Source organism: Talpa occidentalis, unplaced genomic scaffold (assembly GCF_014898055.3).
Source record: "Talpa occidentalis isolate TD23 unplaced genomic scaffold, MPIMG_talOcc4v2.1 talOcc4.5, whole genome shotgun sequence".
In the NCBI taxonomy this organism is placed as follows: Eukaryota; Metazoa; Chordata; class Mammalia; order Eulipotyphla; family Talpidae; genus Talpa; species Talpa occidentalis.
In genome coordinates this window covers 126,466,720-126,485,790 of record NW_023604861.1, presented here as the reverse complement: position 1 = coordinate 126,485,790, position 19,071 = coordinate 126,466,720, and the positions used below count along the sequence as shown (strand labels likewise).

At 42.1% G+C, this 19,071-nt stretch overlaps 1 protein-coding gene across 5 annotated transcripts in view; it reads right to left on the bottom strand.

Moving 5' to 3' along the window:
- DTNB (dystrobrevin beta) overlaps window positions 1-19,071 on the bottom strand; it is a 192,356-nt gene that overhangs the window by 55,994 nt on the left and 117,291 nt on the right. For all 5 annotated transcript variants that reach the window (XM_037528399.2, XM_037528400.2, XM_054701271.1 and 2 more), the window contains one exon: window positions 5,813-5,890. In XM_037528399.2, the coding sequence (XP_037384296.1) occupies window positions 5,813-5,890 (78 nt within the window). The remainder of the gene's footprint in view (window positions 1-5,812; window positions 5,891-19,071) is intronic.

Here is a 19,071-nt window from a genome sequence, read left to right as displayed (position 1 = left end):
TTTATGAAATCTCAGTCCGTGCATATGTAGCTCAATTTTCAACTAACGACACAAGGCACCTCTGTGCAGACTGAGGGGGTTGTCTCCACACTTCCCTACATGCTTCCTTTCCTACCATATCAGTGTCAACTCAGCAAACCCCAGCCTCCCTGAACTCTAGTCTTTGTCTCATTCTTAGCAAGACTGACTTTGCTTGTATCCTGCACTGGAGTTTCACAAATGGCCAGGCAGCAAGTCTGGGTAATCACAGGGTCTTCTTCATTTGTTTCCTAGCCTGGACAATGATAACCCCTCTTCCTCAAACCCCCATATCCAAAGCCCACAGAGCCTGTCTCCACTCCCAGGAGCCCGCTCAGATCTCAAGCTGAAACACATAATACCAGACTGACAGTCTTTCTCCCAAACCTGCTCCTTCTTTCACTCTGCTCTGACAGTCCATGATGGATGTGATTCTTGCTCATGCTCAAGACTTTGGGCCTCAGTCCAATGAGGGGAGGAAACTATTAGTTACCATACTTCTGTCAGCTTCAATTTTTCAAACTAAGATTTTAAAGTATGGACTTGGAAATACTCAAGGTTTTTGTTTGTACTAACCTGAGTTAGAATTGCTGAGGGGTTTACCTTAAATGCTTGAATGGAAATGGAATTTAATCCCAACCCAGAAGCAGTTGAAAACTGGCAATCTGCCCAGGCCATCAGATGGACTTTGAAAATCTGCCAACACAGAGGACCCTGCAGTTCCCGAAGACTATGTGTTAATTTTCAATTACTCGGCTTTTCTGGCATTCAAAATAGGATTGGAGGAAAAAAATAACTCCTGTGTTGCCAGGGAGAGATTTCCATGAGGAAATCATTCAAGCTAGTTGTTCATGTCCATGCTGAAACCCTTCCTTATCAATTCTTGCTTGCTTTTTTTTTTTTTTGCATAGAAGAACTGGGGTGTAGGCCAGAGGTACATGGTGGGGGTAAGAGGACTCACCAAAGACAGAGCAGGGAGCAGAACAGGTAGATCTACTGAAATACACGGCAAAGGGGAGCAGAAGATGTCTGCTGCGCCATGTGGGTTAGCTCCCTGGCCAGGGATGGAACTTAAGCCACAGTGGTGACGGCACTGAGATTTAACTTCTAGGCCACCAGGGAGCCCCATCAATTCTTGCTTTTGAACCAAATCCTACCTTTCTTATTTCATAGGAAGAAAGAAAATCAGTGCCCCGAGTCTGTAATAGTTTTTGGTTTGACCAATTTCATTGTGCCTCCTTTCTTAGTCTTCCCAGCACCTCTGTCCTCAGTCTGTGACACCACAGACTGTGGCTTTGTCATTCTACAACAAGATCAACTCTTTACCTTGGCACCCACTTGAAACTATTTTAATACTATTACAGGGTAACTCATCTCTTAACTTGGTCATGTTTTACATCTTAGAAGAAATATTTATACAGTGGTAAGTTCTGGTCTCTAAAAACTGCATTTCCTTCTTATGTGTGAAAGTAAAAATGTTCTAATGGATGAAGTTGTGACTGTCTGTGAGATCACCAGTAATTGGTAACACCTAGAATTACCTGTTACCACTCAAAGATGGTGCTATCTGTCATCACATCTTCATAAACAGAACAGAAAGCGTGACTTAACCTTTGTGAGAAGGTGGGAGGGGGGCAGAGTCCCCTGCTCTGGTCATCCCTGAAGCAGAGCCATACACAGGCCTACTCCTCCCACAGTGGGGTTATGAAAACAAAAAATGTTGTTTTCCCTAAGCTAATTCAAACTAAGTTTCTATCACAGCCAAACGTTCTGACTAAAATAAAAACAGATGCCAGAAATGGGGTGTAACATTTTGTGAACTAGCTGAGCCAAGTTGAGGTGTGGATGGCAGCAAAACTCTCCATCCTGGCGAGAGAATCAGTCTTTGCTCTATGGCTACAAAGCAGAGCAACTGGTCAAACCGCCATCTTTATGATCCCCATGGCCCTCACAACAGACCCAGGCAGCTTGAGGGGAGTGACAGGACTTAGTAGTGATGTAAGTGTCCAGCATGATACTGCAAGAGAGAGAGGCCTGTCTGAGAGGCAGCTGCTCAGTCCACCAAGGGTGAGGTAATTAAGACAATTAGGGTTTTATTGTTCTAAAACCCCAAATATAAATCTCAATTCTTTGGCAGCCGGGTGGGGCACCAGCCCAGTGATGCAGACAATCCGAGGCTCTAAGTGCTTCTTACACAGACTACGGGCCCTCACTCCACACCCCCCTTCACAGCCTCTCGTTCCCGGGGTGGCCTTTCTTCTGGCATCTCTGCCAGTTTAGGCTTTCGTTTTCTCCAGTCTGCGAAATCAGTAACTACTCAAGCCTCTGCTTTGCTGCTTCCAAATTGGTGTTGCTATTGTTTCTTCCATTTTCCTTTGTTATTGTGGGTTTTTACTTTTCAAAAAATTTCTCAGCGGTCATTTCAATGGCACTTTAGGCGGAAACAACACATGTCCCTCACTACAGCGTGCTGTTCCATCTTATTCTCCCACTTGTCTACATCAGAGTATCTTATATTTTCAGATCTCTGCTTTTGCATACTGGCTGTGTGAGTGCCTAAAACTTATCATTCTGTCCGTGACAGAGTAGGTTAATGAATCACAGAAAGACACCTACAGCTGATTCCATTTGAATGGCTACAACCCAGACAGCCAGGACCCAAGGCTGTCTATGGAGGTGGAGAAGATTCCTGGGAAAGGCATGTGTGTATCGGTAGCTGGATATGGAAAGCTTCCCTATGTGAAGAAGGAAAACTCTGAAAATAGGAGGAGGAAGAGTTGGAACACTGAGAGAGAGCAGCAAAGAGGTGGGGGGAAGCCTGGTGGGATCTCAGTTCCTCCTGTGACCCACGCACACTTCTGCTTTTCCTTTTCTGACTCTGCCTTTGTTTTTGTGGGTGATCCTCCCTCCATCCTTCCTTCCTTTTGCTGTGGAAAGAACATACAACATCAGATCTACCCACAAACTTTGTGTCTAGTACAGCGTTGGTAATTATAAGCACAATGTTATACCGCAGATCAGGAGAGAACTTTCATCTTGCCTAACTGGGTCTGTACTTTTTAAAGTTAGATTTTAATAGCTGACATTAAAAGAGTTAAACTGCAAAGCAGAAAGATTCATATTGAAGGTTCTTGCTACTGCCATAGTTATACGAAATTCCCACGGAATGGTAAAAATTTGAATATTCATAAAGAATCAAAACTAAAGCTTTAGAAGACAAAAAATTAAAATACATTAGCATCCATTTCCACACGGGTGTGTGCATACCAGGGATGACTTAATACAGTACAACAGCGCAGAGCGTGGCAACACAGCTCACATTCTGGACCTGGCAGGGGAGGGATATACGCCAGCCTGGGAGGAAATCAGACAGGGGGAGGGGTCTTAAGCATCTGTTTTAAAGTTATGAGGCTGTTTTGCTATTTGTAAATGTAATGTTCTGATTCTTTTCAAAGAAAGCAAATTTACAGAAACTATTTAGTCTGAGACAAAGACAGATTTTGCTTTCAGTTCCAGAAATAATCAACATGTACATATTAAAAGAATACTGAGGGGAAACCTCCGTAACATAACCTCTTAGGAACATCATCTTCACCAGCATCTTTGCCATTTATAAGGCTTTCTTCTCAAAGCAACCCTTCCACCTGAGATCGCCTTTTCTTTGGCCTGGAACAGCACTGTTGACGACTCCTGTCTTACTGCTTTCGATGCACTGCTTACTGGAAAGGCAGACATTGGAGTTCTCACATTTTTCCTGCATTTTTCTCATGATGCGTGTTCTCATCTAACTCAGGGATGAATGTCTTGTGTTAAGTTCTGAAGGAGACCTCTTCATCCCCCTCGGGGAGTCCCTGCCCCAGCAAACTGTCTGGGTTCCTGGCTTTCAGACACAGGTCAGATGACATTCAGAGAAAGGAAGAAAAATGGATGAGTCCTTGGGCAAGTAAACAGAACACTACCTGGAAATGGATACCGTTTGGTAGCTGAACCCACAAAGAGCCAAGTCTGCAAACTATGCAATTAATGTCCACAATTGCAACCTGGATATAAGTTGAATCTCCTAGAATTCTAAGAACCAAATTGTTGGAGAGGAGGGTGTCTCGTCCCCAGGCAGCCTCTCCTCAGGTAGCTGCTCTCCTGGGTCCACCAGACTCTGGCCGCTCTGCTGGGCTGGTCAGCTCTAGATTGGGTGATTCTACCCAGAAGGTGCTTGGCTGAAATACTGACTTTAAAAATAAAAGCTTAATCCAGCCTATATAATTTGAAACAATTTTCAAAAATGATAGTTGTCATTTGTTGCTGACAACTGTAGATGGTCCCTGGGCTTTCAGACAGTAACATCGAGTCTAGAGGTTAGTCCTTTCAGAGGCAGCCATGATTATTTCTGCTCCTGGTTGCTCCCTTCAGCTTCTCAAGCAGCAAAACACTGTCAGAAAGCTCTGCTCTCCAATTGCCTCCACAGCAACAGTCAGCTGTGGTCACTGAGTGCACAGTGCCCTCGGTCTCCAGGCCCTCAGGGATTCAGGTGACGTGGAGTGACAAAACTAGTCAATGAAGGAGAAAACTCAGATGGGCTGAGACCCTAATACATGGCAGGGCTAAAACATAAAACCCACAGGTTGACTTCTTTCACCAATCCACCTGTTTCCCCAGTTTTGAAAAGGGAACTTCCCTGAGTTGATATTTAGATTCTGGGTTTGGATGTGAATGCTACTGTACTTAACATAGAAAACTAAGAGATAGAGTGGGGAGCAGAACAGGCAGATCCACGGAAATACACTGCTGAGGGGAGCAGCAGGTGAGACAGGAGAGGTCTGCTGCGCCATGTGGGTTTCTCCCTGGCCAGGGATCGAAGTCTTGCCTCAGTGGCTGCCAACATTTCTATGGTGCTAAGACTTAACCACTTGCACCACCAGAGAGGCCCCCCAAATTTGTATTTTTACCAAGTGATACAGATGATTCTTCGCATCAGTCATCTTGGAGTTTTAGTCAATGGGAACACACACAGTATCTATTAAGTTAAGGTGTCATTAATCAGGTGACATTTCTACAACCGAGTTAACCCAAAGCAGTCAGTACACATGGCACGGCGTGGTTTTCTTCAGAAAAGACTTGGGTAGTGGGTTGGAATGTCTTTGTTGTTTTTTTTCTTTTTGAGTGATGGCTGTTAGAAAAAATTCTTTAATGGTTGTGCCCTTGAGGGAGTTTCTGCTCTGGTCATGGAACAGCTTAATCAAATAAAGAGTAAGCCATTTATATAGTTCTTTTAAGTCCTGCCTGAGAGAAGAGTAAATTAAAGGAGGAGGAGAGAGGAGTCCACAGTTCTAGGTCCTTGAAGGGCTCTAAAGAAAGCCCCTTGAGTATAGTGGAAAGAGAGACTCGGGCGTTCCAACTTAAATGTTTACAAATCATATACAGGGTGATTTAGGAGAATATTTATAGGGGATTAATTCAATTCACAGAGTGATCAGGAAGCAGTCTGATCTTACACACTCAAAGAACACCACATAAAATTCTTAAAACTCATGACCATCAAAATGCTGTTGATTATTTTTAAAAGGTTTCAAACATGCCAATCTGCTTTGACACTGTGTTCACCTCAAGCACCCCTCAAAAGCAGACTCCTTCAGGTGCTCTATTTATGAGCTAGTAGGGGGAAAAAGGAAGATAAAAAGTAGAAACTACTACTAAAAGAGAGCCAAAGGAGGAGGAAGCAAGGCAGTCCTGGAGCCTGCCCTGGGGACGCTGCGCCTGGGGCCAGCCCTGAGCAGAGGCCAGGCGCAGCCACACATACCTCTTGGTGGGAGTGGGCGCCCCGGAGGACATGTGGCTCACCATGGTGTCGTTGATATTCGTCAGAGGACGAGGGGGACTGAAAGGAAAAACATTTACATTATATTAATAATTACCAACATGATTAGGTGGAACACAAGAAAGAGTGATAAGGGCAAAAGAACCAACTATCATTTCTGATAAGCACACTGGGACCGTGGAGAGTAGAGGAAGAGATCGATACCTCCAGCCTAAGCAAATTCAGCAAGAAGGGTTCTCTCCCTCCATGTCTCAGGCCCACAGGCCTGTGCTGGGCCAGGAGTGGCTCCTCATACACACACTGCTCTGGGGGGATGGGGCAGCTTTCGGGGTCTGGTTTTAGAGCACAAGTCTCTGAATTTTGCACCTTGGTTAATTTCTCTGCCATTCAGGTGTTGATAGGACCACGGGTGTTTGGTGCTTTGGTGAATCACAACAGTCACACACCCAGGGGCACACGTCTCCTGAGATTTGGTTAGAGCTCACTGCCTGCCTCAGACTGAGCTGGCCTACTTTTCATCAAAACAACTAAACTGCTAAGTACTAAATTTTATTGATTGATTCTTTAGTAACATCTTAATGAAGTGACACTTTAGACCCACAGTCTAATAGGAACATTTTTTTGCAACCACCCCCAAAGTTAAATGTGAAGGTAAGCATTTTGGATGACCGGTCTTTTGCTACTGGTTTTCTGGACTCCAGGTCTATTTGTCCATCGTGAGTGAACAAATGCAAACTTTCTGAAAGGAATCTGTTCTTCTGTCTTTCGGTCATTCTTCAGTTGTCCTCCCACCAGGTTTAGCTATAAAGGATTTCTGTCTTGCATTTGTTGCTAAATATTCCTTCCAGGAAATTTCTCACCTCTCCTAAATTGAAAGTAGTACCTTTCAGAGAAATTTGTCCATAAAAGGCAGAGAAATTTGTCCATTAAAGGTGGGAAGCACCTGGGCCTCCCCGGTGGCGCAGTGGTTGAGCGCTGGGTTGCGAAGCTGCCCGCGACCTCTGCGGCGCCAGTTCGATCCCCGGCTGCTCCTCGGCCACCAGAGGAGGGTCCCACATGGCGCGCAGACCTCTCCTGCCGCCCGCTGCTCCCCTCAGCAGTGTTCTTCCGTCCTTCTGCCTGCTCTGCTCCCCGCTCTGGCTCTGGTGAATTCTCTCACCCTCCCGCGCTTCTGACTGTACCCAGTGCATGTATAAACGAACAAGCAAACAAATAAACAAATAAATTAAAAAAAAAATAAAAAAAAAAAAGGTGGGAAGCACCTTCTGGTTTCTCCACATCTTTAAGAGCTGAGTTACTTAGGTAAAATGTTTTTGTAGAGGTTATACTTAGTCCACCTTGGTGAATATTAAGGGACTTTACCCTTTATTATTTTGTAGATTTCTTAGTGGAACATTCAAATAAAGGATCAAGGGGAAATTTTTCAGGGAGCAGCCAGGAATCTAGAGAACAGGTTAAGAGGGATGCAGTGTCCATCCACCATCAACCAGTCCCTCCTCCTCTGTCTCTCCTCCTTCCCTCCCTCCTCTCCCTCATCCTCCCTCCCCACCCCTTTCCCCCTCTTTCCCCTAACCCCTTCTATTTTTTTAAAAGATTTATTTATACAAGAACTGGGGTACAGTCAGAGGTATGGGAGGATAAGAGAATTCACCAGAGACAGAGTGGGGAACAGAACAGGCAGACGGACCAAAGACACTGCTGAGGGGAGCAGTGGGCAAGGCAGGAGAGGTCTGCTGCACCATGTGGGTATCTCCCTGGCCGGCCCGGAATCAAACCCACACAGCAGAGGCTGCGGACAGCTGCACACATGGTGTTCAACCCACTGCGCCACCAGGGAGGTCCTCTATTTTTATTTTTTAAAAAGATTTATTTATGCATATAAGAACTGGGGCCCCAGCCAGAGTTGTGGGGGTGTGAGAGCATTCACCAGAGATAGAGTCGGGAGCAGAACAGGCAAATCTACTGAAATGCAGTGCTGAGGCAGAGCAGCGGGTGAATCAGGAGAGGTCTGCTGCGCCATGTGGGTAGCTCCCTGGCCTGGGATCAAACTCATGCTGCAGTGGCTGCAGCGAGCTTCATAGTTTGCGTCTTAATCCCTTGTGCCACCAGGAATGCCCACCCCTTCTATGTTTAAAACCAATTTCATTTCTGGAAGGCAAATCTTTTTTAAGGATTTCCCATTTAACAGAGAGGAGCAAAGAAGGAAAGTAATTTGCAGGGGACAGATTTAGGTCTCTTGATTTTTAAGCTGTATATACATTATGCTTATTGTTACACAATCTTCCCTTTGTGTGACAAGTCTCTAAGTAAGACACTGAGAATTGAAATGTGACTTTCTAGGCTGGAATTCAATTCTATATTACTTATTTTACTACCTGCCTTCAGACAGATACTCAATTTGGCTCTAAACTTTTTTTTAATAAATTTTATTTTTATATTCCCCATACAATTGCATAAACTTTAATGCTATTAAAGCCTATTAATGCTAGTGGCTATGCTGAATTATAGCTAATGAGTCCATTGTTTTAGGTTGACCAGTGATGGAAATGTACACAGAAGTCAGCTTAATTTTATAATTTTTTGTCTCCAGTTCTTTTAAATCAATTGTCTAACTGGAACAAGGAGATAATTCCTATGAAGGAAACAAATCCAGCATCATAGCTTTTCATACTTGAGGACCAGAAACATTCTGGTCCCAGAAACAGAGTAAGCTTTGCTTCTTTAATATATTATTAGCAACCCATTTCCAAAATAAGATAAGGACATGTTCACATTGCATTGAGAAGGAATGCAGCTATGTTGGACAGTCAGTGCTGAACATGCTTACTGCTGCATTCAATTTCCTTTCTGATGTTCTCAGAGGAAAATGACAGCAGAAAAAAGTTTGAAATTCCTTAGACATTAATCCATGCGATAACATTTCATGACTTATAACAGTTTGGCTGGAAGTCACGAAAGTCTTTAATAATCATCTCCCCCTCTTGGAAAAACAAAGTGCTCAGTTATTATCTTAAAACACACATATCAATGTATGCTTCTTCAATATCCAAAATTGGGCATTCAAGATTACATTGCAAGCTGTAAACAAATTATAACTGCCCCCAAATTTCATACCCTTTCCAATTTTCCCACATGTTTTGTGACAGAAACAGGCAGTTATAATTTGAGGCATTTGTGAACATAAAGGGGGCCTTTAGAACAGGATGAGCCATGAGCCCTGCCCTTCACTATGAAAGATGGCAGCACAGATGTGGTCTTAGGAGATGTAATACACTAAAAATGACTCTGACTTAAAAAAAATTCTTCCTCGGTCTTATAAGAGACAGCTGTAAAGAAGGCTTCGGGGTAGGAAGTAGACATCAGTAGTATCAGTTACAGAAACTTACAACTGATACAACTCATCAGATTGGTTTTGTTGATTATTTTTGACATCCAAAACCTGTTGAAATCTTAAACTTGTCACCTGATGTTCTACATCTTCCCTTGGTGAGGATCTCAGCAAGGTATCTTCAGGTACAAATGAGTTCCATGATGCCAAAATGGTACCAACCATCACTTGGGACAGATTTGGAAAGTTCCTTTTTTTGTAGTAAGACATATCTTTTTTAACGAGTTAGCAGATAGATAGATGATACAGGTAAAAAAGTAATTTTCCAATCAGAAGAGGCTGGTATAAAGAGAAGACTTGGAGAGAAACTGTTAATTCTTAATTAAAGGAAAAAAGGCCTTCTCACTGGCTGCCTACTAATAAAAGATAGACTATCTTCATCAAATGACCTGACTACATGCCAGTGGAGACCAATGTGCACACAAATCACCAAAATGCAGAGCAATGAGAGCAAGTAAGGACAAAGTGTTAAGAAATCAAGATGCAGAGCAGTTATTCCTGTCTGGGAGAAAGAAGGGGAAAAAGCAGTCAGAGTGAATTAATATTGAGGAGATAATTTTCCAGTTGTAGAACAAAAAGGGCACCCTACTTAGAAGAAATAATATCAGAAAAGGCACAGAAATCCAAAAATGTATGGCATAGTTGGGTCTAATTTATTCGACAAGTTCCAAAGCCATTTGAAGGAGACTAACGAAAATACAAGACCAGGGACAGGAAGCCTGTTCTACCACAAACTAAGACGTTGTACTGTGGACAACAGGGGAAGCACTGACCATTTATAAGACAAAAGATGATGTGATTATAGTTGGGCTTTGAAAAGAACTCTAGGGCCTCCCCGGTGGTGCAGTGGTTGAGCGCTGGGTTGCGAAGCTGCCCGCAGCCTCTGCAGCACTGGTTCGATCCCTGGCTGCTCCCCGGCCACGAAAGGAGGGTCCCACATGGCGTGCAGACCTCTCCTGCCGCCCGCTGCTCCCCTCAGCAGTGTGCTTCGGTCTCTCTGCCTGCTCTGCTCCCTGCTCTGGCTCTGGTGAATTCTCTCACCCTCCCGCGCTTCTGACTGTACCCAGTGCATGTATAAACAAAACAAACAAACAAATAAATAAATAAAACATGCCTCTATAATAAAAAAAAAAAGAACTCTAGACATTTATAAAATGCTGATTTTAATGAGAGGCATGCACAGGGATCATCCGGGAAGCTTTTTGGAAAAGAAGACACCCAAGTTCTACCCTCAATTTAGTAAATCTGAAAGGGGAAAAAGGATTCTAATGCATGCCCCCATTTAAAAATCATTTATGTAGAGTGAGTTTGTCAGGATGAAGGGATGGAAGCTGTGAGACCAATTAAGAGGTTATGGCAATTGTCCAGATCAGTGATTATGAGGGGGGACAATGGTAGTAAAAATGGAAACAGGACAAAAGGAAAAATATTCTGGAAGTAAAATAAAATCTGGTGACTGATTAAGTACATGGAATTAGGGAGTAAAGAATAATGAAGATTTTTACTTTGATTACGGGGGGGGATGGTGATATCAATGTCCAAACTATGGAACACAAGAATAGGAAAGAGGATTTGGTATTGGATTGTGGGGGTAGAAAGAATAAGTAAGAAGGTAAGGGTAATAGGATTTCAGAATTGAAATCCTAAAATTACACTAAATGCCTTCCAAGAGGGGGAGATGATTATTTCAATTTCAGAATTGAAATCCTATTCAGTTGAAGAGCCATTGTTAAGTACAGGTATATGATATCTGGAAAGCAGTTGGAAATAGGAGAATGGAACTCTGGTGAGATGTCAAGTTTGCAAATATTTGAGTGTCATGATTTAAATTGGGGCTGTTAGGGTATTCCAATCACTATAAAGTGATTTTTTTTTTTAGGTGGAGGACAGTTGTGGAGAAATATTCACTAAGAGGGTGGCTTAGATAACAGGTACAGAATTTCTTGTTACTGTTTAGACACAACTCCTATTATAAAGTAAAAATTTAACTCACTGGTATAAATCATTTTCTTGAGTTCTCTTATGACAAGGCTACTCAAAATCATTGTGGTGGGTGATCTGGAATGTAGACTAACTTGAAATTAACCACAGAATCTCTCTTAAGGTTTTTAAGCTAATAGTAGAAAATGAGTAACTCATCGTCCCTTTAAAATCTTCTAAAATTAATTATATTAAAAGAAATATAAGAAAGAAGACAATCTGTCTATGTTATGGGAAAATACTGAGATCACCTCGTGTGTATGTGTATATGTATAAATAATGTTTTATATAAAAGTATATATATTTATTAGGGTGTTAAAGAGCTAAACATAAATGCTTAATTATATAAATTGGGAGAAAACAAAATGAGATTTAATAGCCTTAATATATGAGGGATTCTTACATATTTATAAGAATGTTATTAAGATTTCAATTTAATAAATGGGCACAATGAAAATGTACACTAAAAAATAGGAAATACAAATGACTCATAAAATGTTTTAAATATGAAATGCAATTTGTTGAAATTACAGAACATTTTCCCTTATAAAACAGTAATTATTAATTTTTAAAGGTAGTCTTTAAGGCTGGAGAGGATTTTTCTTTTTTCTTTATGTAACATTGGATAATGACCTTGTGTCTCTTTCAGGTGTGCATCACTGCATGTGTACACTACAAGTGGATACTACTGAATGTATATACTACATAAAGGTGAACACTGAAAATCCAATTCCATCTCTCACCAATATAGGTGGTCCCTTTTACCCAATTTACTTGTCCCTCTTTCCTCTTCCCTTCTGGTAAACACTAGTTGGTCTTTTCTAAAAGTTTATTTTTATTTTATTTAGTTGATTCATTTGGTATCTCCACATATATCACATGAGTGAAATCATACAGTGTTTGTCTCCCTGCATCTGAGTTATTTCACTAAGCATAATAGCCTCTAAGTCATCCCTCTTGCAAGTGTCAGGATTTTATCTTGTTTTAATACATGGCTGAGTAGTATTCTACCGTTCTTTAGCCAGTCCCCTGTGGATGGGCACTTTGGTGGCTTCCAGCGCTTGACTATTGTACATAATGTTGCAATAAACATAAGGGTGCACACAACTATTCAAACTATGGTTTTTATTTTTCAGGTAAATACAAGTGTGATGACTGGGTATTGTATGGAAGTTCATGTAGAACTTCTATTTTTAATTTTTGAGTAATCTCCATTCTGCTTTCATAATGGCTACACTGATTTACATTCTCACCAACAGTGACAAGGGTTCCCTCCTAGAGAGGATTTTCTGAAACAGGGCCTTCATTTATTACTAAAAGTATAAGGTGAAATTTTTATCTTCCTGATTTTCAGAAAGATGCTTCATGTAATCCATCTATCTATCTATCTATCTATCTATCTATCTATCTATCTATCTATCTATCTATCTATCTATCGAGAACAGGAAAGAATAAAACAGAAAAAAAAGAATCTGAGCCAAATTTTCTCAAGCAGCCTGTATTATTTTTGTCATCATTTAGAAAGCAAACTTTATTTTTTTTTTTTATTTTTTTTTTTTTTAAATTTATTTTTATTTATTTATACAAGCACTGGGTACAGTCAGAAGCGCAGGTGGGTGAGAGAATTCACCAGAGCTAGAGCGGGGAGCAGAGCAGGCAGACTGAAGTACACTGCTGAGGGGAGCAGCGGGCGGCAGGAGAGGTCTGCGCGCCACGTGGGACCCTCCTCCGGTGGCTGGGGAGCAGCCGGGGATCGAACCAGCGTTGCAGAGGCTGCGGGCAGCCTCGCAACCCAGCGCTCAACCACTGCGCCACCGGGGAGGCCCTAGAAAGCAAACTTTAAAGGAAAGTGTTGTATGAACCTAGAGAGAACTTTGAGATGAGACATTTAGAAGACCTGTTAGATGTTTTCAGTAAATTCAAAGTTCTACAACCTCCTAATAGCTCACCACCACACCCCCCAAAAGAAAGTAAACACTTTAGATCAGTCTACATTATTTTCTCTACTAGACTGTAGGAAATTTATTTATTTAATCACTGCATTTTCAAGTACCTGACACAGCAGCAAACATGCAATGGGCACTCAGGAAATACCTGATTGTTGAGTATGCAAAAAGTAATTTTTCAGTCCTATTTAGCTTGGTGAGACTATTCTCTGACAATGGCATAATGACATTAATAGTTCTTATACTTGGTAGGTATGGGTATAGTTTTTGTAGCAAAAGCAAGGTTTTTTTTTTTTTGTTTACTAGAGAGAGTGGTAGATCTCTGGCTACCTAACCCCATTACGACTTGGTCTGTGTCAATTGTGTCATACACTCTGACTCAGTCATAGACTCATCACAGAAGAGTGTGTCCTTAATAGTATCAGCAACACCAACTGCTTGTTACTATATGCCAGACTCAGAAGGACATTCCCCATGGATTCACTCATTTCAACCTCACAGCAACAATCTTTGATACTATATCATCTTTGTTTTACAGATGGAGAAACCATAAGTATGTTACATTAAGTATGTTACAGAGAAGTAACTTTTTAAAAAAGATTTATTTATTTTATACAAGAACCAGGGTACAGGCCAGACATGCGTAGGAGGGTGAGAGGATCCAGCAGAGACAGAGCGGGGAACAGAACAGGCAGACTGACGAAATACACTGCTGAGGGGAGCAGCGGGCGAGACAGGAGAGGTCTGCTGCGCTATGTGGGATTCTCGCTGGCCAGCCGGGATCGAACCTGCGCTACAGAGGCTGTGGACAGCTTCACAGTGTGGTACTCAACCGCCTGCGCCACCAGGGAGGCCCCGAAGTAACATACTTGAGGTCACAGCCAAGCCATGGCAGAAGAAGGGTCTGAACCGAGGCAATACAGCTCTCAAATCTGCATTCTTCCTCATGACACTGGAGTGTCTACTGCCTTTGATTGCTACACTTTTAGAAAAACTTATTAGATTGTTTAGTCTATAACTTAAAACCAACAGCATGGTGTTAGATTATGGTTCTTTAAAGCTATTTCTAAAGGAAGGTAAAACAATAATAGCTCCAGAGTAGAGTTTTGGGGTGACTTATTGTTTCTCTGATGACATCATTATACTCTGTATTCTAAGTGCCTATTTGAACTCAAATCATCTGACTACAAAGCATCCATTCATAACCACTTCTAGGCTCTCCAGGGAGACTAGTTGAGTTAGTATTGAGTGTTTCCTTCAAAAATATCTCTCAAGTTTATTAGGATGGCTTTAAAATCTAATCCTAATCTAAAAAATCTTGTAGATTCTTCATCTCATTCTAACAAAATAGACAGATTGAATAAGGAATTTATCTATTATATCAGCCAGGCTGTTGATTTAAAAAAAAAAAAAGTTTAAACTGGGCTCAGACCCAACACTGAGTGTAATTACTTATTTTGGCTTTCTGAGTTGACTTAGATCCAGAAGTAAACACTTTCTAGATCGGACTTTCTAAACAGGATGTGAAAGTATAATACTGTTGCTTAAACACAATAGGTACTCAAAACTTGTGGGTGAATAACAGGGTGAATGAACAAAACCACGCCTGGCTCCTGCCAGCCTGTGTGGGGCCATGGGCACCGTGGCTGGTCGCTCTCCCACTGGCCCAGGACAGCCTCATCCGCAGGAATCCACCCAGGCGGGCAGGTCCTTACCCCACCCTCTACTTGCACTGTTGGCTCACTATCTTGCTCCTTCTAGAACATGTTTGTAGTGGTGGAGCTAAGGTTACAGTTCTGCAGTTCTCTCTCTTATTTTTCCCACTGCTTGGTCAGTAAGTTTATTTTTACATTGTCTTTACTGAAAAATTTCCATAAGAAATGGTTTGGTTCATTAGCTCTCAGCAGCCCATGCCTGAGCTCCCCAGAAACTAGCTTGCTGAGCTACTGGCTCTTTTTTTCTGGGCAACAGACACTTGGGGATGATCCCACCTCCTCTTAACTTCATTCTTAGGTGGCTTCTTGCAGACAGGATTCACTCTTGTAGCAGCAGGAGTTTTCTCAGATGTCTCCTCCATCATGTCCGGAGTTACACTGTTCTTTATGTGTTGAGAGAATTGTTTCTCACAAGCATCTTCATCGTCCCTTAGCAACACACGTCATCTGTAGCATTCCAGCTGTGATGTGCTTCCCGATGTACTCCCGTACTAGATTCCTTGCTCTCTGAGTCATAACCAGGGCATCGCTTGGTGTTGTGAGGAACAAATAAGCTTCCATCCACAGTTCCCTTCGGGGCCGCCAACACTTTATTTCCAGTAGTAGTTGTGGCAAGCCCAAATCCAAATAGCAAGTGAAGGCTGACCATCAGTGCTTTCCACGTTGTACTCATCTCCAGTCACCTCTACTTGACCTTCACAGATCTTGTCCAGGCCAAACCTACTGAGAAGCCCAGCAGCAGCCAGTACAGCATGCTGCGGCACCACGGGTCAGGCCAAGCTTCACACCACCCTTTGGGAGTGTCAAGTACAACATGCACAAATGATCAGGTCTCCTCCTCTATGGCATCGGCAGTGTCACATGGTATCTCTGTTGCTTACACCAACTATCACCGTGTATTTGGGTGCGCTGGTCTTGTTCTTATCCTGGGTTGCCCAGCGTTTTTCAACACAGTAATCAGTTTTGCTTTCTCACCTTCTTCTCTCTTGAAGTAGGTCTTATTCTTGACAACCTTTACAACCCCCACCCTGCAGCACTGACACCAGTGTCCACCACTTGCCTGCTGGACAGACCTGCAGGCCGGGCCCAGCAATTTTCTTTTTACTCAGTAGATGGGACTTTTACCTGTTCAAACCCATACCACACATACCTTTATTCTTTTATCTTTCAATGTACTTCCATACCTTTCAAACAAGTTGTTCTGCCGCTTCTAAACCCATTTTCAAATCTCCCAGGTACCCATCCTGAATGTCCTTCTACATAACTAGCCAAGGTGACATTCTTTTCCCTTCTCTATAACAGAGAAATGGTTCCTGAAATTTCAGTATCTCCAAAAAGTCCTTCTTGGTATTGATCCCAGGAAAAAGAAAGGCTGCAGAATAAATCGACAGCAACAGAAAAGATTCACTTACCTAAAGATTAAAAGTGTACACAGCAGTGTCCAGGATCCAAATGCTCCTGATCTTTGCTGGGGTGACCAGCCCAGAAGGACACAACTTTAAGATGAGGGCAGCATTTGCTCCTCTCTTCTCAGACACTATTTAATAGGCTGTAAACCTATTCGCAAACTCCCAAATTGAAATAGACTCCCAAATTGAAACAATGTACAATTAATAAGGAAGCTGGGTTGTTTTTTTTTTTTTTTTTTTTTACCTGATTATCCTATTATGATGAAGAGGATTATATGGGATTTCCTCTGATCCACAATCATGGCACACTGTAACTCTGGTGTAATATTAAGGTAGACTCTAAAATGCCTTTAATCTCTACAATTGTATTATTCTCTAGAAAACCAGACCATTTCTATCCTCCTAAAGTAGAGTGAGGTTTTGTTCTTCAGTTATTTCTATGTACCAACTATCTCCTGTTATTCCACTAGGTCTATATATAGTTATACACCAAAGCAGAAAAGTTAAACAAAACTTTCTTTTGGAAGAGCATAAGGTTAAAAAAATAATTGTATGGTACGGAAATGTAGCATAAACATCATGTTACATATTTACAAAGAGGTTTCTTTGTACTTCCTAGGAAGTACATTTTACTTTAGTGGTCATTTACAATTAATTAGCCAACAGGAAAGATTTAAAGTTTCTAAAACCTAAACCGTGGCCTTGCAACTAATTCATTGACGTAAAAAAGACCTGTCAATAGACACATGGGCCTCAATCTAGTCGGGCAGTGCGGCCATTTGTGGTGTAAGACTTATAATGAAACGTTTCTCAGGAAGGAAAGGTTTACCACAAACACATTCTCATTTGGTACTTTCACCACTAGACAGCATCCAGAGACACCCAGAGCACCAGGTCTCTTGCTCTGGAAAAGGACAGAAGTGAAAGCTGAAGTCATAATTAACAAATTATCTTACAGTCCTGCTTAGTTTAATATGTAATATTTAACGGCAGGCCAGGGTCTTACAAAATACAACCAAATAAACAGAAATAAAGCAGCCATTTCTCTTTTATTTTAAAAATCTTTCCACAATGAATCCTACCTTTTCTTCTCCTCATTCATTAAACTGAGAGAGGACACTGTCACTACTTCATATAGATATCAACTCCTATATTTCTAGGCAGGTGAGAAAAGATGACAAATACTTCAAAAGTTACTGATCACAGAGAGATCAGTGAAATGCATGATGAGTGTCATTTCCTGACCTGATCACTACTGAAATGTGTTTTCAAAAATGAAAGCAAATATATTACTATAGAAGACAGGCTGATTCTTGAGTATTTTTACAATTAAACAGACAGGAAAAGGTACGGCGGGCTTTGCATTTTTATAATAGCTGCCTGGGAACTTCTAGAGGCTCTAGCACCTTGCCCCAAATAGACACAACCATCAGCAGCCCAGCAGCTCAAGCAGCAAAAACATAAAGGCGAGGAAAAGCTATCAAACCCTTACATTCGGCAGAAATGTCTTCTTTCACATGGCCCTGGCATCAGTGCTCTAAACTGCTGTTGTCTCTAAGGAAACAGAACAGTCACATGACAAAGAATCTTCTCGACAAGGGAGTTTATCCCAGAGAGCATTTTGGGAAAGAGCAGGTACAAGAGAACAATTCATTAGGAGGCAGACACACCACCACACTGTCAGCACATCACGCCTCAAAAGCAGCAGGGACCAGACAGCAGCCACAGCACCCAGTGGAGGTACCGCTCCCTCAAAGCTCAAACATGAAAACACACCCCTCTTGCAAGTGAATCCACGTCCTGCTGCAAGTCAGTGACCCTATTAACCCCATTAGCAATTCCATTCTGAGGGGCACTTTAAGGAGTATTCCAGAACCAAAGGGCCTGCCGCTGGCCAAGCGAGCAGCCTGCAGTCCTTGTCCCCTAAGCAGACTAGGCAGACAGCTGTCAGGGAGGGAGGGGTGATTTTTTGTTTTGTTGAAGAGGAGTTAATGGAAGTGCAAGTGGAGTGGGAAAAAACAGGACAACCCCTTTGATGCAGGAGTTCCTTAATTCATATAGGCAGCTTGTCAGCAGGCGGACGCAGTGGGAGCTGCTGATGGGCCTCCCAGGACACCTGGAGCAGGGCACTCACCTGATGAGACTCATCCTTGGCCTCTTATCTGTTTCATCTGCTCAGCAGCTCTTGCTTAAATCTATCTGCTCCCTGTCTCCCTCTCCACTGGCACCAGCACATTTCAGCCTGCATTTGGCTAGTGTGACTTAAGTATCACGACAATTTTCTGTTAGCTTCAGTGCTCGGGGAGGCTTTTGATGGACCCATCTGATTTCTCACAACTGATATTTCTGTCCTAGGCCTGGCTCCCATGTCATCAGTCTGTCCCCAAGTATCATTCTCTACTAATCTCCCCATTAGGGCCAATAGCTTCCTCTCTCTAGTCACTGTACAGACTCTACAGCTTTATTCTCTCAGTCCTTCCCAATTTTCACTATATCTTTACACTTCCTGAGTTTGATAAATATTCAAACCCAGGTGCTAAACTTTTCTAAACAAAACAAAATGGTAAAAAAAAAAAAAGGTACAAGTATATTCACTAAAAAATATAAGACGACAAAATGAAACCCAGACCAGCAAGCCAAGCATCTGGGAGAGAATTCTATCATTTGCTTAGATAAGTGAAGAGGCAAGAAAAGCCGGCCCGACAAATCAGGGAGATGACTAGTTCATACAAACACTTGGGTATCAACAGTAAGTCTAAAAAATAAAGTGGATGCATGTGTTAGAATGCTTGGCTGAAACAGA